Raw genomic sequence first — 25,960 nt, forward strand, 5'->3', positions numbered from 1 at the left:
GGTTGCTAGAGATCAGACTGAAGACAGTGATTTTAAAATCGATGATCAAGGTGTGTTGAGATTCCGAGGAAGAATTTGTATCCCAGACAATGAAGAGATTAAGAAGATGATTCTTGAAGAGAGTCATAGAAGTAGCTTGAGTATTCATCCGGGAGCTACGAAGATGTATCATGATCTAAAGAAGATTTTCTGGTGGTCTGGTTTGAAACGAGATGTGGCACAGTTTGTGTATTCCTGTTTAGTTTGTCAGAAGTCGAAAGTTGAGCATCAGAAACCTGCTGGAATGATGGTACCTTTAGATGTGCCAGAATGGAAATGGGATAGTATATCGATGGATTTTGTGACGAGTTTGCCGAATACTCCGAGAGGGAGCGACGCAATTTGGGTTATTGTTGATAGGTTGACGAAGTCAGCTCATTTCCTACCTATTAATATTAGTTTTCCTGTTGCCCAGTTGGCAGAGATTTACATCAAAGAGATTGTGAAGCTGCATGGTGTTCCTTCGAGCATTGTATCAGATAGAGATCCAAGATTTACTTCTAGATTTTGGAAAAGTTTGCAAGAGGCCTTGGGTTCGAAGTTGAGATTGAGTTCGGCGTATCATCCACAGACAGATGGTCAGTCGGAGAGGACAATTCAGTCGCTAGAGGATTTGTTGAGAATTTGTGTTCTTGAGCAAGGAGGAACTTGGGATAGTCATCTTCCGTTCATCGAGTTCACTTAAAATAATAGTTATCATTCTAGTATTGGAATGGCACCGTTCGAGGCTTTGTATGGTCGGAGATGCAGAACTCCGTTGTGTTGGTTTGAATCAGGAGAAAGAGTGGTCTTAGGACCAGAGATTGTTCAGCAAACTACTGAGAAAGTTCAGATGATCCAAGAGAAAATGAAGGCGTCGCAGAGTCGACAAAAGAGTTATCATGATAAGCGTAGAAAAGATCTTGAATTTCAGGAAGGAGACCACGTGATTTTGAGAGTCACTCCTATGACTGGTGTAGGACGTGCTTTGAAGTCAAAGAAGTTGACCCCAAAGTTCATTGGTCCGTATCAGATATTGGAAAGAGTTGGAACGGTGGCTTACCGAGTGGGTTTACCGCCGCATCTTTCGAATTTGCACAACGTTTTCCATGTGTCGCAACTTCAAAAGTATGTTCCGGATCCATCTCATGTAATCCAAAGCGACGATGTGCAAATTAGAGACAACCTTACGGTAGAGACTTTACCGTTGAGGATTGATGATCGTAAAGTGAAGACGTTGAGAGGCAAGGAGATACCTCTCGTGAGAGTCGTTTGGTCGGGAGCGACTGGTGAAAGCTTGACGTGGGAGCTTGAGAGTAAGATGCTGGAGTCTTATCCAGAGATGTTTGCTTGAGGTAAATTTTCGAGGACGAAAATCTTTTAAGTGGGGGAGAGTTGTAACGCCCACTTTCGTTTAATCGTTATTTAATCGAGATTAGGCAATTATATTATAACTATATAGTATATGCATGATTTTGGTATGTTTTGATGATTTGATCGATGACGTGTTAAGTTATGAGTATTGAAGGATTTGATTATGATATGGGAATTATTTTATTGTTAAATAAAATAAAGATTTGAAAATAATATAAAATATTTAGTTGAGGGCTGTTTTGATATTTTAGATAGTTTTGGGGGAGAAAGTGAGATAAGATAAGTAATTAGAAAAAGATATAAATAGGAGAAGACCTAATATTTTAGAAACTCATTGTACGTGAAAACTTTTGGAAGAAGGGAGAAAAGCCAAGTCTGGAGGAATCAAGGTAGAGTGCTGCGGTTTTCTTCATTCAAGGTAAGGGTGAGACTAGTAATTCAATAGCATTGATTGTTGTAATTCTGATGATTAATTGACAAAGTTAGGATTGATTTAGAAAAGTTTTGGAATTAGGTTAAAACCCTAAAAATTGATGATCAAACGGTAAAACTTGTTTAGATTGATGTAGAAACCGTCCTTTAACCTTAGAATATGTTTAGGATGAATTCTGGAATCAAAATTAGGCTTTGAACCATGTTGTGTGATGGATTTTTGAGAAAAACCCTAGTCTGCCCGTGCTTCTGTTCATCGCTCGCCACGGCGAGTGATGATCCTCGCCTCGCGAGTGATGAACTTCATCGCTCGCCACGCGAGCCCCTTTCCTTCGCCTCGCGAGTTGTTTGGTCCAACTCGCCATGGCGAGCAACCCTTTCTCGCCTCGCGAGCTCAGGCAGAGAGCATGTCATGTTTCGTGTTTCGACCTTTTTAGTTGAACCTTGTATACCCTTGAGTACCTGAACATACCTAGTATTGATTAGGAATGAATGTAGGATCAGAGGGAACCCATAACGACCTTAGTTTGGGAGTTGAGTGGTACTCGCCATGGCGAGTAAGAGCTCTCGCCTCGCGAGTACAACCAGGATGAACTTGATTATGTGTTTGTGCGATCTGTGTCGAACTTGTTGATCAAGAGTGAACCCCTAACTGGTAATGAGACCTAGTGATGTTGTTTAATGCAGACTGTAGAGTTGTTTAAGTTATATTAATATTAATTGGTTAAGAACTATTGTATTGTATATTCATGCAAAATGAGAAGATGTGATAATAATGCAATTTATGTGCTATTGATATAATGATATCATCTTGATATGTGACTTGTTTATGCTGCTTCCGTTGTTTAACTAAGTGCATAAGTATATGATGAAGTTTAGCTCCAAATTATTGGATGCATGTTGATAAGTCGATTACGTTGTTTTGTTCATATGTGTCCATGCATAGCATATCATTGAGCTTTGTCCTCACCACGAAAATTAGGAGCTTTGTCCTCCGCACGTTTTATAGGAGCTTTGTCCTCCGCACGATTAAAGTATATTAATACTTATGATGACGATTGGTACCACATGCATATAAGGAGTCTAGGAGCATTGTCACATTGTCATGATTAAGATGCCTTGTTGATGATGAATGGATATGTGATTACGTGATAAGTGTTCATTGATTATGTTATGTTGTTTATAATGATTGGATATATGATTACGTGATAACTGTTTAGCATTTATGCAAAGTTAATAATGGAATGATTATGATGTTAATTTATGATTCGCAATTACATTGATTAATGTTATTTTATTATGAAATCTCACCCCTTCTGCTTGAAAATGTTGCCCTTCGTATGGGTAACTTGCAGGTGATCGTGCTTAGTGTGCAGTTGCTTCTGTGAGTGGCCTTGCCTCACTGTGTCGTCTAGGTCGCTCTGATACGTAACGGGATGGGGTTAATGCTATAACATGCTTCATTCTTTTACGTGAACTGCCATGATAATTTATGCTTGATAAACTCTTTTGAGATACTTGTCGGGGTGTTACACTATAATATCTAGTGCAGCAGCAATCGCAGCGTCGTTTCTTCCAGCCATTTCTGATATTCTACAACAAGCAGCAACAATAACATAAGATAGTAATATAAATATTACTAAGACTCAACAAGACTCTTCTAATTGACCGGACAGACCGACCTGCTCTGATACCAATTGTAACACCCCGTTTTCCCAATATAAAAATTCCTTAAACAGTTATCAGAGTAAACAGCATAAACAAACGGGATATCACATTAAACTTAATCAAAACCAGTTAAATAACAATTTAACCAAATAACTTAAACATTGCAGCGGAAATTATGTCATAATCCATAAAACGTTTTGGCACGCAGGCCCCATCAAAATATTTCAAATCATAATCCATAATATTATAAAAATAACATAATAGTCACGTAAGAGAATGAAGCATGCATAACATAAAACCCTATCCCGTTACGTATCAGAGCGACCTAGACGACACAGTGAGCCAAGGCCACTCACAACAGCAAACTGCACACTTAAGCACGATCACCTGCAAGTTACTCATACGAAGAGCAACATTTTCAAGCAGAAGGGGTGAGACTTCATAATACAATAACATTAATCAATGTAATTTCAATTCATAATCAACATCTTAATTAGTCTTGAACAACATAACATAGTTGATAAACATTTATCACATAATCATAACTTCAGTCTTCATCAATGGCATAAACAGCTTTAAACTCGACAATGCGACAATGCAACTTAGACTCTTATATGCATGTGGTACCAATCGTCATCATAAGTATTGTCGCGCCATTTTTCAGATGTCAAGGCCATTTGATTAGCTTTTGACTCACTTTTTATCTCACGACCGAACAAATCTTTTTTAAGGGGAAAAAGTTCCAAACCACCCATTTTGAAGAGATTTAGGGTTCGGGGGTTGGTTATATTTAGGGAAGGTATTAGCACCCTAAATATTCGTAGTACTCTACGAGAACCTCTTGATTTTATTTAACTTTTTGTGCTTAAACTTGCTTGCTTTTAAATAGATGAAAATGGAATTGAATGATGAGTTGAAAAAGAAAAGAAAATTGATTTTAATTGAAGAGAAAAAAAGAAAAATGTTTTTTAGTTGAAAGTTGAAAAGAAAAAAAGAAAATTGTTTTTTAATTGATTTGGAAGGACGAGCGTCCTCTGCCTACGTACCCGTGAGGGATCAAAACCTCGTAGTTCGGGGTAGAAATTGACGTTTGATTTGTTTGGTGTTTTTTATATGTTTTGAAAAAGGTTTTGAAATAAAAAGCCAAATGGCAAATGAGAATTGATTTGTGTTTTTTAGATTGAAGAAAACTGACTTAAAGTTGAATTAGAATTGATTTGAAATTTGATTAAGAAAAATAAAATAAAAAGACGGTCACTTGATTTAAGATCAAGGTTTATTGTGAAAAGTTCTTTTTGTGAATTTTGGATATTTGAATGTTTTTGTTGTTTTTGCATAATAACTGAAAATTAAACTAATAGAGCAATAAAAAATAAAAGTGTGTGGGTGTGAAGAAAAGATTGTTAGTTTACGTTAGTTCAACAAGATAAATAGTATTTAATATATATAGGACCAGAACACTCTGGAGAACAAAAATATAATATTAACAATTAACTTAGGACCAGAGCACTCTGGATTAATTTAATTAACAAGGACCAGAGCACTCTGGATTAATTTAATTAACAAGGACCAGATTGTTCTGGAGAATAATTAAATTAAACAAAAATAAAATATTAACAGTTAATTTAGGACCAGAGCACTCTGGAGAATAAAAATATAATATTAACAGTTAATTTTGGACCAGAGCACTCTGGATTGAGGTGTGTATTTTAGTGAAAAATAAATCAAAAGATATATATATATATATATATATAGAGAGAGAGAGAGAGAGAGAGAGAGCAAGAACGAAAGGAAAAAGTGAAAAGGAAAAGAAAAAGGAGGAAAGAAAAGAAAGGGGAGATGATATACCTTTGTGGGAGAGTAGAAGAAAGAAAGAAAAAAAAGAGGGTTGTTTTGTTTGATTTTTGTTTGTTTTGGTAATGAGGGTGTGTTGTTTTGTGTTTGTTTGTTGATGGTGATGAGAAAGAAAAGAAAGAAAGAAAGAAGAAAAAAAACTTTGTTTGAAAGTAGTGAGCACCTTCACTTTGAGAGAGATTCAATTCTTTGTGTGTAAGCCTCTCTTTTACCATTGAGGTATGCTTGTATTTATAGAGGTGAAAGACTTGGAGCTTCACAGACAAAAACAGCTGTGTTTTCCTTGTTAAAAACAGCCCATGTGCTTATGTTTTTGTTGCTTGGGGCGCAAGAATGAGAAAAAAGTGAATTTTGTTCATGCAGAACGTTCTCCAGAACGTTCTGGAACTTCCAATTTGCAAAGAGAAAAGGTGGACACGTGAATGCAAGCTGTAGAAGTTTGGAGGCCACTTGTTTTTACAGCTGTTTGGAACTTCTTTGAAAGCTACAAGTGCTGTCCTTTGTTGCTTTGAGAGCAAGAGTGTCCAAGTTGTAAAATTTGCCACATGGAGAATGTTCTTAAGAACATTCTTGTTGTTCCTTTCCTTTTTGAGACAACCACACGTGATGAAAAAACAGTTGTGATCTGGTGGCAACATGAGGGAACATGATGATGTCATTCTTATCCCTTTGAAGTTCCACCAGAATGTTCTCAAGAACGTTCTTTTAGTTCCATGCACTTTTGAAGCAAAACGTGTGGTGTTGTGCAGCTGTAATCTAATGGCATATTTGATGGGACATAATGAGGTCACTTTATTTCGCTCGCAGTACGACCAAAACGTTCTGGAGAACGTTCTGGTAGACTATTCTTGATGAATTTTCATTTTATGCCTTTTTTAATAAAAATAAAAACAAACAACATAATAAAATAATGATAATAATAAAACGAAAAGGACTAGAATAAAATGACTAAAAAGAGTGGTAAAAAAAATGAACAAAAAATGAGGTATTTAAAATACGTCTCTGCCGAAATTTTTCCTAAAAAGGCAAACAATTCCGGGCCAAAAGACAAATGAAATGTGATCTTAGGTCAAAAATTGGGGTATGACAGATGCCCCTATTTAAGTTTCTTCGTCCGGAGATTTAAAGATGAAATCTTGGATTTGACGGACCGAAGAGACTTAAATACAAAAGTGCACCAATTTTGACCTAAGATGTTCTCGATGTAATTATGAATGTAGGACGACAAAGATGACTTGACTGAGACGAGAAACCACAACGGGATACCCAAGTTTGTTAAAGAGGGGGATCCGACTCTGTTAGGGGAATGTAGTTTCACTGGGGAAAAAGATTGCCCGCTACCTGTATGATAGTTGTTTGAAGACAAATGGTAGGTTTTACCTATTATCAGGATTGATAGTTGTATGAAGGTAAAACGAAAAAGACATTGTCTACTATCTGTATGATAGCTGTATGAAGACAGATGACCTAGAACTTCAACGTTTGAAACATGATAAAGTGGTGAACTCAAGCGGTCCGTTGGTGGACTTTGGCAGTTTGAAATGAGATAAAAGGGTAAACTCAAGCGTCCGTTGGTGGACTGGTAGCTTGAAACAAGATAAAAAGGTAAACTCAAGCGTCCGTTGGTGAACTGGTGACTTGAAACAAAATAAAAAAGTAAACTCAAGCGTCCGTTGGTGGACTGGTAGCTTGAAACAAGATAAAAAGGTAAACTCAAGCGTCCGTTGGTGAACTGGTGACTTGAAACAAAATAAAAAAGTAAACTCAAGCGCCCGTTGGTGGACTTGGTGACTTGAAACAAGGTAAAAGGTAAATTCAAGCGCCCGTTGGTGGACTTGGTGACTTGAAACAAGATAAAAAATAAATGTGACTTGAAACAAGATAAAAGGTAAACTCAAGCGCCCGTTGGTGGACTTGGTGACTTGAAAAGAGATAAAAAAGTAAACTCAAGCGCCCGTTGGTGGACTTGGTGACTTGAAACAAAATAAAACATAAACTCAAGCGCCCGTTGGTGGACTTGGTGACTTGAAACAAGATAAAAAAGGTAAACTCAAGCGTCCGTTGGTGGACTTGGCACTTGGCATAATGATGAAAACCAAACTAAGGGGGCATTATTAAACAAAACTTTGTGTGATTAATGCAACTATGTACGAATGATGCGATGCATACGCTGTGTAAGAATACATGAAAGTGTTGATACATGGATGTATGGATGTATGAATGTATCTTGTATGAGTGTATCTATTGTATGTGATAGATGGACTCGGTGAAATGAGACATGATTGGTAAGGTGGGAAATGGACTGATGTTGCAGTACTAACACTCGGCAAACTTCCTTAGAGATGATCTCATTGGGGACAAAGTAACAACATGCGTCTTCTTTGGAGAGAACCCATTAAACGTCTGCAAGAAGTCGCCCTTTGTAAGCTGATACAGAATGTTCTTCCATTGACATACTTCCGTCGTCGTGCCCCTTTTTGAATTTTTACAATGCCTAGCCATGCTTGTCTGGTGGGGTCTAACCACTTGTGTTAACGCAGACTTCTTTTACCCTCGCGTCCTAAGCGGCACTTATTTGTTTATGCTCTTTTTCATGAAGAAATGTTTTTTTTTTTTTTTTTAAGAATTTTGCTTCAAAACATTATCATCAAAAAAAATGGAAAGAACTTTGGAAAAATAGAATAAAAGGGGAATTTCAAATAAAGGGGCAAAGGCTCAAATATTATTGATTGAATGACAGCCTGCCGATGGCATGACTTCATGGATTTTTTTTTTTTTTTTTTTTTTTTTTTTACAAGATTTGAAAAAAATGGTAATTTTAAAATGGAAAGGTACATTGAACTTCATATCCCCATTCTCCCGTACAACTTTGAATTTCGCTGCTTTTGGTGCTTCAGATTTGGAGATTCTTTGATGGTAGGCATGCCCCAAGTGGATTGTGCTTGACTGAATGCAGTTACTTTGAACTTTTCTTTTTATCCTTAACTTTTGCATAGACCGCCCTTTCGGATTTTCAGCCTATCAGGATAAAGATTTCTGTTTAATGTCTCTAATTTTTGCCTGGGCCGCCCTTTCGAGTTTTCAGCCCACCAAGACGCTCATTTTTGCCTAAGCCGCCCTTTTCGGGTTTTCGACTTACCGAGCTGTTCTTATAATTTTTAGACAAAGTATTTCTTGACTACATCTGTGTTTACAGGACGTGGAAGTTCTTCACCATCCATGGTTTGAAGGATCATGGCACCACCTGAGAAGGCTTTCTGGACAACATACGGACCTTCATAGTTAGGCGTCCATTTGCCCCTAGAGTCGGGTTGGAAGGTCAAGATCTTTTTGAGCACGAGGTCACCTTCTTTGAATTCACGGGGACGAACTTTCTTGTCAAAAGTCTGCTTCATCCTCTTCTGATATAACTGACCATGACAAAGAGCAGCCATGCGTTTTTCTTCGATTAGATTCAACTGGTCGTACCTACTTTGAACCCACTCAGCCTCTGATAATTCAGCCTCCATTAAAACTCTCATCGAAGGAATCTCAACTTCTACGGGAAGCACTGCCTCCATGCCGTATACCAAAGAGAAAGGGGTTGCCCTTGTTGATGTGCGTACTGAAGTACGATATCCATGTAATGCAAAGGGAAGCATCTCATGCCAGTCCTTATAAGTCACCACCATCTTCTGGACGATCTTCTTTATGTTCTTATTTGCAGCTTCGACAGCACCATTCATCTGAGGTCTGTAAGGCGAAGAATTATGGTGCTCGATTTTGAAATCATCACACAACTCTTTCATCATCTTGTTGTTCAGATTCGTCCCGTTGTCTGTAATTATCCGGCTAGGGACACCATAACGGCAGATAATATGATTCTTGATAAACTTGACTACCACTTGTTTGGTCACATTAGCATAGGATGCAGCTTCAACCCACTTGGTGAAATAGTCAATAGCCACTAAAATGAAGCGGTGCCCATTTGAAGCTTTGGGTTCAATCCTCCCAATCATGTCAATGCCCCACATAGAGAACGGCCACGGAGAGGAAAGAAAATTGAGTGCAGTCGGCGGCACATGAATCTTATCGGCATAGATTTGACACTTATAACACTTCCTGGCATGCTTGTAACAATCGGCTTCCATTGTCATCCAGTAATAACCTGCTCTCAGTATCTTCTTGGCCATTGTATGTCCGCTAGAATGAGTCCCAAAGGATCCTTCGTGTATTTCATGCATCAATAAGTCTGCCTCATGTTTGTCAACACATCTGAGCAACACCATGTCAAAGTTTCTTTTATACAAAATGTCCCCGTTTAGGAAGAAATTGCCAGACAATCTTCTTAGAGTCTTCTTGTCTTTATTGGATGCTCCGAGTGGATACTCTTGCCTTTGAAGGAAACATTTGATATCGTGGAACCATGGCTTGTCATCAACAACTTCTTCAGTGGCGAATACATGAGCGGGTCTCTCAAGACGTCTGATATGGATCAGTGGCACTTCATTCCGACGATTTACTTGGTACATCGAAGACAAAGTAGCCAGAGCATCCGCCATCTGGTTTTCATCACGAGGAATATGGTGTAGCTCGACTTTGTTGAAGAAAGTCAGTAATCGTCTTGCATAGTCTTTGTAGGGAACCAAGCCGGGGTGACGAGTCTCCCATTCTCCTGTGATTTGATTGATTACGAGGGCTGAGTCACCATAAATGTCGAGGTTCTTGATTCTCAGATCAATGGCTTCTTCGATACCCATAATACACGCTTCGTACTCTGCCATGTTGTTTGTACAGTCGAACGTTAGCCTGGCCATGAAGGGGATGTGTGTATCTTTAGGAGTAACAATGATTGCCCCAATTCCGCTACCATAAGCATTAACAGCTCCGTCGAATATTAGACCCCATTTTGATTCAGGATCTGGACCTTCCCCGAGTAGCGGTTCATCACAATCTTTCATCTTTAAATACATAATCTCTTCATCAGGAAAGTCGAACTTGATGGGCTGATAGTCTTCAATTGGTTGGTGAGCCAAGTGATCAGCAAGGATACTGCCTTTGATTGCTTTTTGGGTACGATACTCAATATCATATTCGGATAATAACATCTGCCACCGGGCAATTCTTCCTGGCAAAGCGGGTTTCTCAAAGATGTACTTGATCGGATCCATCTTAGATATCAACCATGTAGTATGACTAATCATATAGTGGCGGAGGCGTTTTGCAGCCCAGGCTAGTGCACAACAGGTTTTCTCGAGCATGGAATAGCGAGATTCACAGTCAGTAAACTTCTTGCTCAAATAATAAATGGCATGCTCCTTTCTTCCGGTTTCATCTTGTTGTCCGAGCACACAACCCATGGAATCTTCCAATACAGTTAGGTACATGATTAGTGGTCTTCCTTCAACTGGAGGGATGAGAATCGGAGGTTCTAGTAAGTACACTTTGATGCTATCAAAGGTTTTCTGGCAATCTTCTGTCCAAACAATCCCTTGATCTTTGCGGAGGAGTTTGAATATCGGCCCACATGTTGCAGTCATATGAGAAATGAAACGGGAGATGTAATTCAGTCGTCCGAGAAACCCCCTTACTTGTTTTTCTATTTGTGGAGCTGGCATTTCTCTGATGGCTTTGACCTTGTCTGGATCTACTTCAATACCTTTCTGACTAACAATGAAGCCCAGAAGCTTTCCGGATCTGACACCAAAAGTACACTTGTTGGGATTCAGGCGAAGTCTGTACTTTCTTAGCCGTTGGAACATCTTTAGCAAATACTCAACATGTTGTTCTTCAGTGATTGACTTGACGATCATGTCATCCACATAAACCTCAATCTCTTTGTGTATCATGTCGTGAAAGATAGTAGTCATACCCCTTTGATAAGTAGCTCCTGCATTGATCAAACCGAACGGCATTACTCTGTAACATAAAGTGCCCCAAGGTGTGATGAAAGACGTCTTCTCTCTGTCTTCGGGCGCCATCTTGATCTGATTGTAACCGGAGAAACCATCCATGAAGGAGAACACTTTGGATTTTGCAGTGTTGTCAACCAGTACATCAATATGAGGTAATGGAAAATCATCTTTGGGACTAGCTTTGTTAAGGTCACGGTAATCAACACACATTCTGACTTTGCCATCCTTCTTCGGAACAGGCACTATGTTGGCTAGCCATTGAGGGTATTTTGATGTAACGAGGAAACCTGCATCGATCTGTTTTTGCACTTCCTCTTTGATCTTGAGGGCCATATCAGGACGGGTTCTTCTCAATTTCTGCTTGACCGGCGGACACTCGGGCTTCAAAGGCAAATGGTGTACCACAATATCAGTATCCAGACCTGGCATATCTCGGTACGACCAAGCGAACACATCAACATATTCTATGAAAAGCTCTATCACTCGCTTCCTGACACTTACCTCAAGTGATACCCCAATCTTGATCTCCTTCTTGTCTTCTTCGGTACCCAAGTTGATTGCTTCTAATTCTTCCCTATAAGGCTGAATGATCTTTCTTTCTTGTTCAAGTAGCCGAGAGATTTCGTCGGGAATCTCTTCGTTCTCTTCTTCTTCCGCCTCATACACAGGGAACTCAAAGTTGGGAGAGATCATAGGGTTATGTTGTTCAACGGGTTCATTGGTTTTTAATCTGCATATATGATTGATGATTTTAGAAAATAAGTACATGCAGATTTTTGAAGGTGATTATATTTTATTTTTTTTGGTTTTTTTGTATTACCATTTTTTCTAAAAAACATACAAGAAAAAACAAGGCAAAGAGTCAGGAACAAAACGACAATTTTATTTGATTGATGATAGTTCCTTGAAGCAAAAAGCCCTAGATAGATTCACTTTCGCTTGGGGCGGGGCAAAAGGATTTTTTTTTGTTTTTTGAAAAAGCATAAAAGGTGAGACAAAGTGCATTACTTGGACAAATGAGCAATAAAAGGAACATCTACAGCAACCCAATTGTGGCTAAACCTCCTTTGTGTCACAAAGCTTCGTGGCACTCCTTCAGGATCATCTTCAGTAATTGCATGAATAAACCCAGAACTATGGAAAGTACCCTTTATCGGCTCGGCGACGGTCTTTGTCTTGGACAAATCAGCTGATGGAAAGAAACCCAACCCTTCTCGTTGTTTGTTTTCTGGAAGTTCAATCAACTTTCCCCAGCTTGCAGACCCTCCAGCTTGTATCATTTTCTGAGCATCCTTCAGAGAAGAAATAGATGCCTCACTCTTCCTGGTACTTTTTTCTTCCATGGTAAATCCTTGAAAAGGCGTCCCTTCAACATTATCAGCCCCAATGAAAGAGAAAGACGACAAATGGCTCACTAACAAAGCCTCTTCACCATTCACCGTTACTAGCTTCCCATTCCTCACGAACTTCAACTTTTGATGCAGTGTAGACGTTACTGCCCCAGCCTCGTGAATCCAGGGTCGGCCCAGTAGGCAACTATATGACGCCTGAATGTCCATCACTTGAAAATTAATCTGGAAAACTTGTGGCCCGATTGTAATAGGCAGAACCACCTCTCCAAGAACATCCTTCCTTGAACCATCAAAAGCTTTTACCATTACCCCACTTCGTCTCAAAGGGGTACCTTGGTAAGAGAGTTGAGCAATAGTTGTTTTGGCCATCACATTCAGAGACGACCCGGTATCCACTAGTACATTCGACAAAGCATCGGTCTTGCAATTCACAGATATATGCAAAGCCAAGTTATGGTTCCTTCCTTCGGCCGGGAGCTCTTCATCACTGAAACTCAAGTTGTTACATGCAGTGATATTTCCCACTATTCCACCAAATTGACTCACGCTCACATCATAGTCTACAAAAGCTTGTTCTAAGACCTTCATCAATGCTTCCTTATGGGCCTCAGAATTCAGTAACAAAGACATTATGGATATTTTTGATGGAGTTTGCATCAGTTGGTCAACAACCCTGTACTCGCTCTTCTTTATTAACTTGAGAATCTCATCAAACTCTGTACTTGCACCGGCCCCATTCGACTGGCTTACCTCTTTGACAACACTGGAATCCTTAGCTTGAGCCTCCTCAATTACCGGAGCACTAACTTTCTTCGGGAACACTATAGGAACAACACGCCCATTCCTCAGCACTCTACTATCTTCGGTAATATTTCTCACAGAATGCAAAAGTGGTATTGGAACTTCACGACCACCTTCTATCATAGTGGCATTGTACTTGTAAGGAATGGCCTTCTCGGAAGTATAAGGTATTGGACCACGCAAGCAGATCACTAAAGGAGCAGCAATTGTCTTCCGACTGTCGTAAAATATTTCCAAAGGCTCTTCAGGAGTTATAACACATACATCATCACATTTTCTTTCAACAACCAGTCCTCCTTGGTTCAAAAGTCTTTGAATATCATCTTTCACTTTCTGACAACCCCAGGGATTTAGAAGGCACACTTTGCAGACATCATGATCATGTTTAAAGAGGTTCACTTTGCATAACTTGGCATGTAACGGGACCAAAGGTGTTCGGATGCGTTGAACGTCGAGAATATGATGAGTCTTTTGGCAATCTTCGACCATGTTGACAATTGCAGCACCATGGTTTGGCAATGGATTGGTTTGAATATTTGGCGCTGAGTCTGTGAAGGTTATCTTCTTCTCATTGATTAGCCTCTGCACTACATTCTTAAAGGCATAACAATTTTCAATATTATGACCTCGGCCCCCTTGATGAAAAGCACAAGTCTGGTCCATTCTATACCATGTTGGCAGTTTTTCTGGTATTGGAGAAGGTGCTATGGTTTGGACTGAGTTATTTCTGAGTAACCCTGGAAGTAGCTCTGCATAGGTGACGGGGATCGGGTCAATTTGCATTCTTTGTTGTTGAGGTCGTTGTTGTTGATAGGGATGTTGTTGATATGGGCGTTGCTGGTATGGTGGTTGGGGATATTGTTGAGGATATTGTTGAGGATTTTGTTGAGGATATTGGTGTTGAGGATTTTGTTGAGAATATGGTGGGAATCGAGGCTGGGTATTTGGTGGTTGAATAACATTGGCAGTAGGTGTGATGGCAGCGACGTGTTGGTAGACTGGATAAGTTTGTTGGGTTCTTCCATGGGCTACCACATTAACATCGTGTTCTTTCTTTCTCGGGAAGTGGTTCCCAAATTTCTTGGTCCCACTGGCAGAGGTTCCATCCTTTACCAAACGTCCTTCTCGGACCCCTTCTTCCAATTGAACACCCATGCTAACCATTTCGGCAAAGTTCTTTGGCGTACTTCCGACCATCTTCTCGTAGTAAAATTGATTGAGAGTCTTCAAGAAGAGCTTGGTCATCTCCTTCTCTTCTATACGCAGGCTGACTTGGGCAGCAGTATCTCTCCATCGTTGGGCATACTCCTTGAATGTTTCTTTGTCCCCCTGAGTCATAGCCTGAAGATCACTTCGGTCTGGAGCCATATCCACATTATAATTGTATTGTTGCACAAAAGCTTCACACAGATCATGGAAAGTTTGGATCTTTGTTTTGTCCAGATTCATGTACCACTTTGAGGCGGGACTAGCCAAGCTCTCTTGGAAGTAATAAATAAGGATCTGATCGTCCTTAGCATACGCGGACATCCTTCTTGCATACATTGTCAGATGTTCCTCAGGGCAGGAGTTCCCTTTATACTTCTCGAAATCAGGGACCTTGAACTTGTGGGGTATTTGGACATTCGGCACCAAGCAGAGGTCATAAGCAGTTTTTCCAAATCTTTCTTTCCCGCGAAGAGCTTTCATCTCACGGTACATCTCATCATACTTCTCTTGTAAATCCTCCACTTGACCATAGGCCCTCATACTCCTTGAATGGAAGATAGGTTCGTTATCTTGCGGGATAGCATGAATCGCAGGTGCTGAGTATGTCATAGTAGCTTGAGGAATTGTTGCAAAAGGCGGAGGAGCTCGAGTTGCATATTGAGAAGTAGGCATCGGAGCTTCACAAGCAATGGGACGGAATATTTCGCCAGCAGTAAAAGGTGGGAACCAAGGCGTGGAACGTTGTGGAGCAGAGTGTGTCGGAGTGTCGGCACATATTGTCCATTCAGGGATAGCAGAGGAAGATGCTTCGAACTGAGTTCTGATAGGAGGAGGAGGAGGTGCTTGGGCTTGTGTATGAGCCTGAGCATGAGCTTGAGCTAGAGCCTGAGCCTGGGCTTGTGCTAGAACCTGAGCTTGTTCTTGAGCTTGAGCTTGTGCTTCCGCCATTGTCTTTATCACTTCAGCCATTTCGCCCATCTTAATCTGCATGGCTTCCACTTCTTCATGGAGCGCTCCATTTTCTTGCTCGAGATGATCCATTTTCCTCTTTACAGCTGCTCGAGTGTAATGTGTACGGGTGGCCTTGTAGTGGATGCGTGGTGCCACCTTTTGAAATGAACTGACCTTCGATTGGAGAAGAAAATTTGTGTGAGACTTGGATTTGAGACTATGAAATGCAAGATGATGCATGATATGCTTATGCAAAAATAGACACATTTTTTTTTTTAGAGGACTTATAAACGTAATTTTGTAAACATCATAATTGAAAATTTCATTGAATAACAAAGCCAAGGGATAGACTTTTTGAAGTACATAAAGATAAAACAGCTGGGAAACTCTTGAGCCCGGAAAGTAGACTACTCCTCGAAATCTGAATGTGCACCATCAAACAAATCCATGAAATCCATACGCTGCTTCTTAGTGATATGTTTTCCAAGCAATCTGTCCTTCTCCTGGAGTAGATCGTCTCTCTTGATCATTTGTTGCCTCATCTTGCAGAGTTCACGATCTTTCTGTTCTACTTGTCCCTTTAGAGTCCCAATCTTGTTCTGGGCTTCCATATATCTCATTCTCCATATGTCCTTTTCTCGGGTCATCTCGGTCAACAGATACTGAGCTTCCTCTTTGGTTTTAGAAGTCATGGGTAAGGATGGAGATGGGGTAGTTGAAGATGGGAGTCTTTGTAGAGGATAAGGTATTCCATTTTTTGCAGCTCTATCAATGACCCACTTAGTGTAAGATTCATAGATCAAAGCTGACCTCCTTCCTAACTGACCTTTTTCCCTCTTATGAACTGCACGCCAAGCTTGTATAAATTTTCCTCTCATGCCCTTGCTATCCTCTTGGTTGAGGTAGAATATCTCGTCTAGTGAGATATCCTTTGGTTTCTCCATTGGGTACCCAAACTGACGCCTGGCAAGAATAGGGTTATAGCTAATTCCCCCACATATACCGATAAGAGGTACGTTAGAGAATTCTCCACAACTGTCAATGATTGTTCCGGTGTCATAATTTCGGTTGTACCAAACTATATCAGATGGAGCGAGGGACATGGTTTTTTGTGACCAAAGGGTGTTTTCTGGATTGGTTTTGAAGTGATTGGGTAAATGTAAGGTAAACCATTTGTACAACAAGGGTGCACAACAAAGTATAGTTCCTTGCCCTTTTTGGGTTCGATCATGGATGGAGAGGTATGTATCGGCAAGCAAAGTGGGGACGGGGTTTTTGGCTAGGAATATTTTGATGGCATTAATATTAACAAAGTTGGCGACATCTGAGAAAAGCAAAAGAACATATATGAGTAGGGCAAGGATGGATTCAAAGGCATCAATACTGCCCATATCGGCGAAAGCGACGGCTTTTTCAAAGAGGAATTTGGCAGGTAGACCTAGAAGGCCTCCTTTGGTGGTAAGTTTAGCCGTTATAATGGATGTTTCAAGGTGAAGGGCCTTTGCAATGGTTGCGTGTTTAGGAGCAGGCTCAAGGCCGTTGAACGGTTCTTCGTTAGACACCAGTATACCGATCAGGTAGGAGTATTCCTCAAGGGTGGGGACAAGTTGGTAGTCGAGGAAAGTGAAACAATGGCAATAATGGTCATAGAATTGGACCAAAGTATCGAGGATCCCTTGTACCACCTTCGTCTCGAGGAGGTTAAGCAGTCTTCCATGGCGATTTTGAAAATCTCCCGGATTAGTCACCCTTTTCCCTAGCTCCTTTAGGTTTGACAAATCTGGGTTTCGGAAATAGTACTTCCTAGTGCTTCTTGTCACAGGATTCATACCTATGATGTTTACAAAAGATTTGTTTTAGTCCTTCGATATTTTGATGAGAGAAAAAAAAAGTTATTTATGAATGAATGCATGTATGCATGATTATGCTGTACAAACGGTGAAAACATGGTGAGGTTTAAGGCCCATAACGATGGAGTCAAGGGTATAACGCCATTTGGTAAGGACTATGGTTTCATTTGTACCTGTATCACGGGTTCTACCAAGTTCCCAAAGTCTACAACCACTTCCAAATATTATCAGGTTACAAGATTACTATTGATCCAATGACATTTGTAGGAAAGTCTCGTTTGGGTGTAGTATCGCGTATCAACTAATTCAAGATTACTCTTGATTAGCCACCGCACTACGTCCTAAAAGGCCAAGATGGGTTAAAGGTAACTAAAGGTCCTCAACTTCGACGGTTTACTTGAAAATAATAGTGTCAAACACGATTACTCATGTCAACATAGTATTACTTCCAAGAACCTCCATTGAGCGCGATTATCACATGTACTAACACTCAAGATTACTCTTGGAATAGCACTTTGATTATATCACCATCCTATCTTAATGTTTCCCTCAAGCCCGGGTGTAGGACTTATCTCATCACTCCCGTTTAAAAGAAGAAAGAAAAAGAAAGAACATATATATACTCATATTTCCATCTTTTATTTTTTTGATTTGTAAGCAAGTTATGGCACAAAATTTAAATAAAGTCAAGTTAGGCTCAACCCTCTTAGGGGGGTCCCCAGTGAAGTCGCCATTTCTGTCGCGCCATTTTTCGGATGTCAAGGCCATTTGATTAGCTTTTGACTCACTTTTTATCTCACGACTGAACAAATTTTTTTTAAGGGGAAAAAGTTCCAAACCACCCATTTTGAAGAGATTTAGGGTTCGGGGGTTGGTTATATTTAGGGAAGGTATTAGCACCCTAAATATTCGTAGTACTCTACGAGAACCTCTTGATTTTATTTAACTTTTTGTGCTTAAACTTGCTTGCTTTTAAATAGATGAAAATGGAATTGAATGATGAGTTGAAAAAGAAAAGAAAATTGATTTTAATTGAAGAGAAAAAAAGAAAAATGTTTTTTAGTTGAAAGTTGAAAAGAAAAAAGAAAATTGTTTTTTAATTGATTTGGAAGGACGAGCGTCCTCTGCCTACGTACCCGTGAGGGATCAAAACCTCGTAGTTCGGGGTAGAAATTGACGTTTGATTTGTTTGGTGTTTTTTATATGTTTTGAAATAAAAAGCCAAATGGCAAATGAGAATTGATTTGTGTTTTTTAGATTGAAGAAAACTGACTTAAAGTTGAATTAGAATTGATTTGAAATTTGATTAAGAAAAATAAAATAAAAAGACGGTCACTTGATTTAAGATCAAGGTTTATTGTGAAAAGTTCTTTTTGTGAATTTTGGATATTTGAATGTTTTTGTTGTTTTTGCATAATAACTGAAAATTAAACTAATAGAGCAATAAAAAATAAAAGTGTGTGGGTGTGAAGAAAAGATTGTTAGTTTACGTTAGTTCAACAAGATAAATAGTATTTAATATATATAGGACCAGAACACTCTGGAGAACAAAAATATAATATTAACAATTAACTTAGGACCAGAGCACTCTGGATTAATTTAATTAACAAGGACCAGAGCACTCTGGATTAATTTAATTAACAAGGACCAGATTGTTCTGGAGAATAATTAAATTAAACAAAAATAAAATATTAACAGTTAATTTAGGACCAGAGCACTCTGGAGAATAAAAATATAATATTAACAGTTAATTTTGGACCAGAGCACTCTGGATTGAGGTGTGTATTTTAGTGAAAAATAAATCAAAAGATATATATATATATATATATATATAGAGAGAGAGAGAGAGAGAGAGAGCAAGAACGAAAGGAAAAAGTGAAAAGGAAAAGAAAAAGGAGGAAAGAAAAGAAAGGGGAGATGATATACCTTTGTGGGAGAGTAGAAGAAAGAAAGAAAAAAAAGAGGGTTGTTTTGTTTGATTTTTGTTTGTTTTGGTAATGAGGGTGTGTTGTTTTGTGTTTGTTTGTTGATGGTGATGAGAAAGAAAAGAAAGAAAGAAAGAAGAAAAAAAACTTTGTTTGAAATTAGTGAGCACCTTCACTTTGAGAGAGATTCAATTCTTTGTGTGTAAGCCTCTCTTTTACCATTGAGGTATGCTTGTATTTATAGAGGTGAAAGACTTGGAGCTTCACAGACAAAAACAGCTGTGTTTTCCTTGTTAAAAACAGCCCATGTGCTTATGTTTTTGTTGCTTGGGGCGCAAGAATGAGAAAAAAGTGAATTTTGTTCATGCAGAACGTTCTCCAGAACGTTCTGGAACTTCCAATTTGCAAAGAGAAAAGGTGGACACGTGAATGCAAGCTGTAGAAGTTTGGAGGCCACTTGTTTTTACAGCTGTTTGGCACTTCTTTGAAAGCTACAAGTGCTGTCCTTTGTTGCTTTGAGAGCAAGAGTGTCCAAGTTGTAAAATTTGCCACATGGAGAATGTTCTTAAGAACATTCTTGTTGTTCCTTTCCTTTTTGAGACAACCACACGTGATGAAAAAACAGTTGTGATCTGGTGGCAACATGAGGGAACATGATGATGTCATTCTTATCCCTTTGAAGTTCCACCAGAATGTTCTCAAGAACGTTCTTTTAGTTCCATGCACTTTTGAAGCAAAACATGTGGTGTTGTGCAGCTGTAATCTAATGGCATATTTGATGGGACATAATGAGGTCACTTTATTTCGCTCGCAGTACGACCAAAACGTTCTGGAGAACGTTCTGGTAGACTATTCTTGATGAATTTTCATTTTATGCCTTTTTTAATAAAAATAAAAACAAACAACATAATAAAATAATGATAATAATAAAACGAAAAGGACTAGAATAAAATGACTAAAAAGAGTGGTAAAAAAATGAAAAAAAATGAGGTATTTAAAATACGTCTCTGCCGAAATTTTTCCTAAAAAGGCAAACAATTCCGGGCCAAAAGACAAATGAAATGTGATCTTAGGTCAAAAATTGGGGTATGACAGATGCCCCTATTTAAGTTTCTTCGTCCGGAGATTTAAAGATGAAATCTTGGATTTGACGGACCGAAGAGACTTAAATACAAAAGTGCACCAATTTTGACCTAAGATGTTCTCGATGTAATTATGAATGTAGGACGACAAAGATGACTTGACTGAGACGAGAAACCACAACGGGATACCCAAGTTTGTTGAAGAGGGGGATCCGACTCTGTTAGGGGAATGTAGTTTCACTGGGGAAAAAGATTGCCCGCTACCTGTATGATAGTTGTTTGAAGACAAATGGTAGGTTTTACCTATTATCAGGATTGATAGTTGTATGAAGGTAAAACGAAAAAGACATTGTCTACTATCTGTATGATAGCTGTATGAAGACAGATGACCTAGAACTTCAACGTTTGAAACATGATAAAGTGGTGAACTCAAGCGGTCCGTTGGTGGACTTTGGCAGTTTGAAATGAGATAAAAGGGTAAACTCAAGCGTCCGTTGGTGGACTGGTAGCTTGAAACAAGATAAAAAGGTAAACTCAAGCGTCCGTTGGTGAACTGGTGACTTGAAACAAAATAAAAAAGTAAACTCAAGCGTCCGTTGGTGGACTGGTAGCTTGAAACAAGATAAAAAGGTAAACTCAAGCGTCTGTTGGTGAACTGGTGACTTGAAACAAAATAAAAAAGTAAACTCAAGCGCCCGTTGGTGGACTTGGTGACTTGAAACAAGGTAAAAGGTAAATTCAAGCGCCCGTTGGTGGACTTGGTGACTTGAAACAAGATAAAAAATAAATGTGACTTGAAACAAGATAAAAGGTAAACTCAAGCGCCCGTTGGTGGACTTGGTGACTTGAAAAGAGATAAAAAAGTAAACTCAAGCGCCCGTTGGTGGACTTGGTGACTTGAAACAAAATAAAACATAAACTCAAGCGCCCGTTGGTGGACTTGGTGACTTGAAACAAGATAAAAAAGGTAAACTCAAGCGTCCGTTGGTGGACTTGGCACTTGGCATAATGATGAAAACCAAACTAAGGGGGCATTATTAAACAAAACTTTGTGTGATTAATGCAACTATGTACGAATGATGCGATGCATACGCTGTGTAAGAATACATGAAAGTGTTGATACATGGATGTATGGATGTATGAATGTATCTTGTATGAGTGTATCTATTGTATGTGATAGATGGACTCGGTGAAATGAGACATGATTGGTAAGGTGGGAAATGGACTGATGTTGCAGTACTAACACTCGGCAAACTTTCTTAGAGATGATCTCATTGGGGACAAAGTAACAACATGCGTCTTCTTGGGAGAGAACCCATTAAACGTCTGCAAGAAGTCGCCCTTTGTAAGCTGATACAGAATGTTCTTCCATTGACATACTTCCGTCGTCGTGCCCCTTTTTGAATTTTTACAATGCCTAGCCATGCTTGTCTGGTGGGGTCTAACCACTTGTGTTAACGCAGACTTCTTTTACCCTCGCGTCCTAAGCGGCACTTATTTGTTTATGCTCTTTTTCATGAAGAAATGTTTTTTTTTTTTTTTTTTAAGAATTTTGCTTCAAAACATTATCATCAAAAAAAATGGAAAGAACTTTGGAAAAATAGAATAAAAGGGGAATTTCAAATAAAGGGGCAAAGGCTCAAATATTATTGATTGAATGACAGCCTGCCGATGGCATGACTTCATGGATTTTTTTTTTTTTACAAGATTTGAAAGAAATGGTAATTTTAAAATGGAAAGGTACATTGAACTTCATATCCCCATTCTCCCTTACAACTTTGAATTTCGCTGCTTTTGGTGCTTCAGATTTGGAGATTCTTTGATGGTAGGCATGCCCCAAGTGGATTGTGCTTGACTGAATGCAGTTACTTTGAACTTTTCTTTTTATCCTTAACTTTTGCATAGACCGCCCTTTCGGATTTTCAGCCTATCAGGATAAAGATTTCTGTTTAATGTCTCTAATTTTTGCCTGGGCCGCCCTTTCGAGTTTTCAGCCCACCAAGACGCTCATTTTTGCCTAAGCCGCCCTTTTCGGGTTTTCGACTTACCGAGCTGTTCTTATAATTTTTAGACAAAGTATTTCTTGACTACATCTGTGTTTACAGGACGTGGAAGTTCTTCACCATCCATGGTTTGAAGGTCAAGATCTTTTTGAGCACGAGGTCACCTTCTTTGAATTCACGGGGACGAACTTTCTTGTCAAAAGTCTGCTTCATCCTCTTCTGATATAACTGACCATGACAAAGAGCAGCCATGCGTTTTTCTTCGATTAGATTCAACTGGTCGTACCTACTTTGAACCCACTCAGCCTCTGATAATTCAGCCTCCATTAAAACTCTCATCGAAGGAATCTCAACTTCTACGGGAAGCACTGCCTCCATGCCGTATACCAAAGAGAAAGGGGTTGCCCCTGTTGATGTGCGTACCGAAGTACGATATCCATGTAATGCAAAGGGAAGCATCTCATGCTAGTCCTTATAAGTCACCACCATCTTCTGGACGATCTTCTTTATGTTCTTATTTGCAGCTTCGACAGCACCATTCATCTGAGGTCTGTAAGGCGAAGAATTATGGTGCTCGATTTTGAAATCATCACACAACTCTTTCATCATCTTGTTGTTCAGATTCGTCCCGTTGTCTGTAATTATCCGGCTAGGGACACCATAACGGCAGATAATATGATTCTTGATAAACTTGACTACCACTTGTTTGGTCACATTAGCATAGGATGCAGCTTCAACCCACTTGGTGAAATAGTCAATAGCCACTAAAATGAAGCGGTGCCCATTTGAAGCTTTGGGTTCAATCCTCCCAATCATGTCAATGCCCCACATAGAGAACGGCCACGGAGAGGAAAGAAAATTGAGTGCAGTCGGCGGCACATGAATCTTATCGGCATAGATTTGACACTTATAACACTTCCTGGCATGCTTGTAACAATCGGCTTCCATTGTCATCCAGTAATAACCTGCTCTCAGTATCTTCTTGGCCATTGTATGTCCGCTAGAATGAGTCCCAAAGGATCCTTCGTGTATTTCATGCATCAATAAGTCTGCCTCATGTTTGTCAACACATCTGAGCAACACCATGTCAAAGTTTCTTTTATACAAAATGTCCCCGTTTAGGAAGAAATTGCCAGACAATCTTCTTAGAGTCTTCTTGTCTTTATTGGATGCTCCGAGTGGATACTCTTGCCTTTGAAGGAAACATTTGATATCGTGGAACCATGGCTTGTCATCAACAACTTCTTCAGTGGCGAATACATGAGCGGGTCTCTCAAGACGTCTGATATGGATCAGTGGCACTTCATTCCGACGATTTACTTGGTACATCGAAGACAAAGTAGCCAGAGCATCCGCCATCTGGTTTTCATCACGAGGAATATGGTGTAGCTCGACTTTGTTGAAGAAAGTCAGTAATCGTCTTGCATAGTCTTTGTAGGGAACCAAGCCGGGGTGACGAGTCTCCCATTCTCCTGTGATTTGATTGATTACGAGGGCTGAGTCACCATAAATGTCGAGGTTCTTGATTCTCAGATCGATGGCTTCTTCGATACCCATAATACACGCTTCGTACTCTGCCATGTTGTTTGTACAGTCGAACGTTAGCCTGGCCATGAAGGGGATGTGTGTATCTTTAGGAGTAACAATGATTGCCCCAATTCCGCTACCATAAGCATTAACAGCTCCGTCGAATATTAGACCCCATTTTGATTCAGGATCTGGACCTTCCCCGAGTAGCGGTTCATCACAATCTTTCATCTTTAAATACATAATCTCTTCATCAGGAAAGTCGAACTTGATGGGCTGATAGTCTTCAATTGGTTGGTGAGCCAAGTGATCAGCAAGGATACTGCCTTTGATTGCTTTTTGGGTACGATACTCAATATCATATTCGGATAATAACATCTGCCACCGGGCAATTCTTCCTGTCAAAGCGGGTTTCTCAAAGATGTACTTGATCGGATCCATCTTAGATATCAACCATGTAGTATGACTAATCATATAGTGGCGGAGGCGTTTTGCAGCCCAGGCTAGTGCACAACAGGTTTTCTCGAGCATGGAATAGCGAGATTCACAGTCAGTAAACTTCTTGCTCAAATAATAAATGGCATGCTCCTTTCTTCCGGTTTCATCTTGTTGTTCGAGCACACAACCCATGGAATCTTCCAATACAGTTAGGTACATGATTAGTGGTCTTCCTTCAACTGGAGGGATGAGAATCGGAGGTTCTAGTAAGTACACTTTGATGCTATCAAAGGTTTTCTGGCAATCTTCTGTCCAAACAATCCCTTGATCTTTGCGGAGGAGTTTGAATATCGGCCCACATGTTGCAGTCATATGAGAAATGAAACGGGAGATGTAATTCAGTCGTCCGAGAAACCCCCTTACTTGTTTTTCTATTTGTGGAGCTGGCATTTCTCTGATGGCTTTGACCTTGTCTGGATCTACTTCAATACCTTTCTGACTAACAATGAAGCCCAGAAGCTTTCCGGATCTGACACCAAAAGTACACTTGTTGGGATTTAGGCGAAGTCTGTACTTTCTTAGCCGTTGGAACATCTTTAGCAAATACTCAACATGTTGTTCTTCAGTGATTGACTTGACGATCATGTCATCCACATAAACCTCAATCTCTTTGTGTATCATGTCGTGAAAGATAGTAGTCATACCCCTTTGATAAGTAGCTCCTGCATTGATCAAACCAAACGGCATTACTCTGTAACAGAAAGTGCCCCAAGGTGTGATGAAAGACGTCTTCTCTCTGTCTTCGGGCGCCATCTTGATCTGATTGTAACCGGAGAAACCATCCATGAAGGAGAACACTTTGGATTTTGCAGTGTTGTCAACCAGTACATCAATATGAGGTAATGGAAAATCATCTTTGGGACTAGCTTTGTTAAGGTCACGGTAATCAACACACATTCTGACTTTGCCATCCTTCTTCGGAACAGGCACTATGTTGGCTAGCCATTGAGGGTATTTTGATGTAACGAGGAAACCTGCATCGATCTGTTTTTGCACTTCCTCTTTGATCTTGAGGGCCATATCAGGACGGGTTCTTCTCAATTTCTGCTTGACCGGCGGACACTCGGGCTTCAAAGGCAAATGGTGTACCACAATATCAGTATCCAGACCTGGCATATCTCGGTACGACCAAGCGAACACATCAACATATTCTATGAAAGCTCTATCACTCGCTTCCTGACACTTACCTCAAGTGATACCCCAATCTTGATCTCCTTCTTGTCTTCTTCGGTACCCAAGTTGATTGCTTCTAATTCTTCCCTATAAGGCTGAATGATCTTTCTTTCTTGTTCAAGTAGCCGAGAGATTTCGTCGGGAATCTCTTCGTTCTCTTCTTCTTCCGCCTCATACACAGGGAACTCAAAGTTGGGAGAGATCATAGGGTTATGTTGTTCAACGGGTTCATTGGTTTTTAATCTGCATATATGATTGATGATTTTAGAAAATAAGTACATGCAGATTTTTGAAGGTGATTATATTTTATTTTTTTTGGTTTTTTTGTATTACCATTTTTTCTAAAAAA

The 25,960-nt window shown here is 39.7% G+C and overlaps 2 protein-coding genes across 2 annotated transcripts; both read right to left on the reverse strand.

Annotated features, from left to right (window-relative positions):
- Window positions 1-251: 251 nt before the first annotated feature.
- On the reverse strand, window positions 252-15,643 carry LOC120577493 (uncharacterized; the record flags this gene model as incomplete). Its single annotated transcript, XM_039829049.1, has 3 exons — window positions 12,249-15,643; window positions 8,511-11,970; window positions 252-275 (listed from the first exon to the last, which is right to left on the reverse strand). Coding segments are annotated over exons 1-3 (6,879 nt in total), but the record flags the coding sequence as incomplete, so codon positions are not given.
- A 7,235-nt stretch (window positions 15,644-22,878) lies between these two features.
- LOC120577494 (uncharacterized) lies at window positions 22,879-25,554 on the reverse strand. Its single transcript, XM_039829050.1, has one exon. It carries the CDS (start codon window positions 25,552-25,554, stop codon window positions 22,879-22,881), a length of 2,676 nt encoding a protein of 891 aa, XP_039684984.1.
- Window positions 25,555-25,960: the final 406 nt, after the last annotated feature.

This window comes from Medicago truncatula, chromosome 8, assembly GCF_003473485.1.
Source record: "Medicago truncatula cultivar Jemalong A17 chromosome 8, MtrunA17r5.0-ANR, whole genome shotgun sequence".
NCBI classification, from domain to species: Eukaryota; Viridiplantae; Streptophyta; class Magnoliopsida; order Fabales; family Fabaceae; genus Medicago; species Medicago truncatula.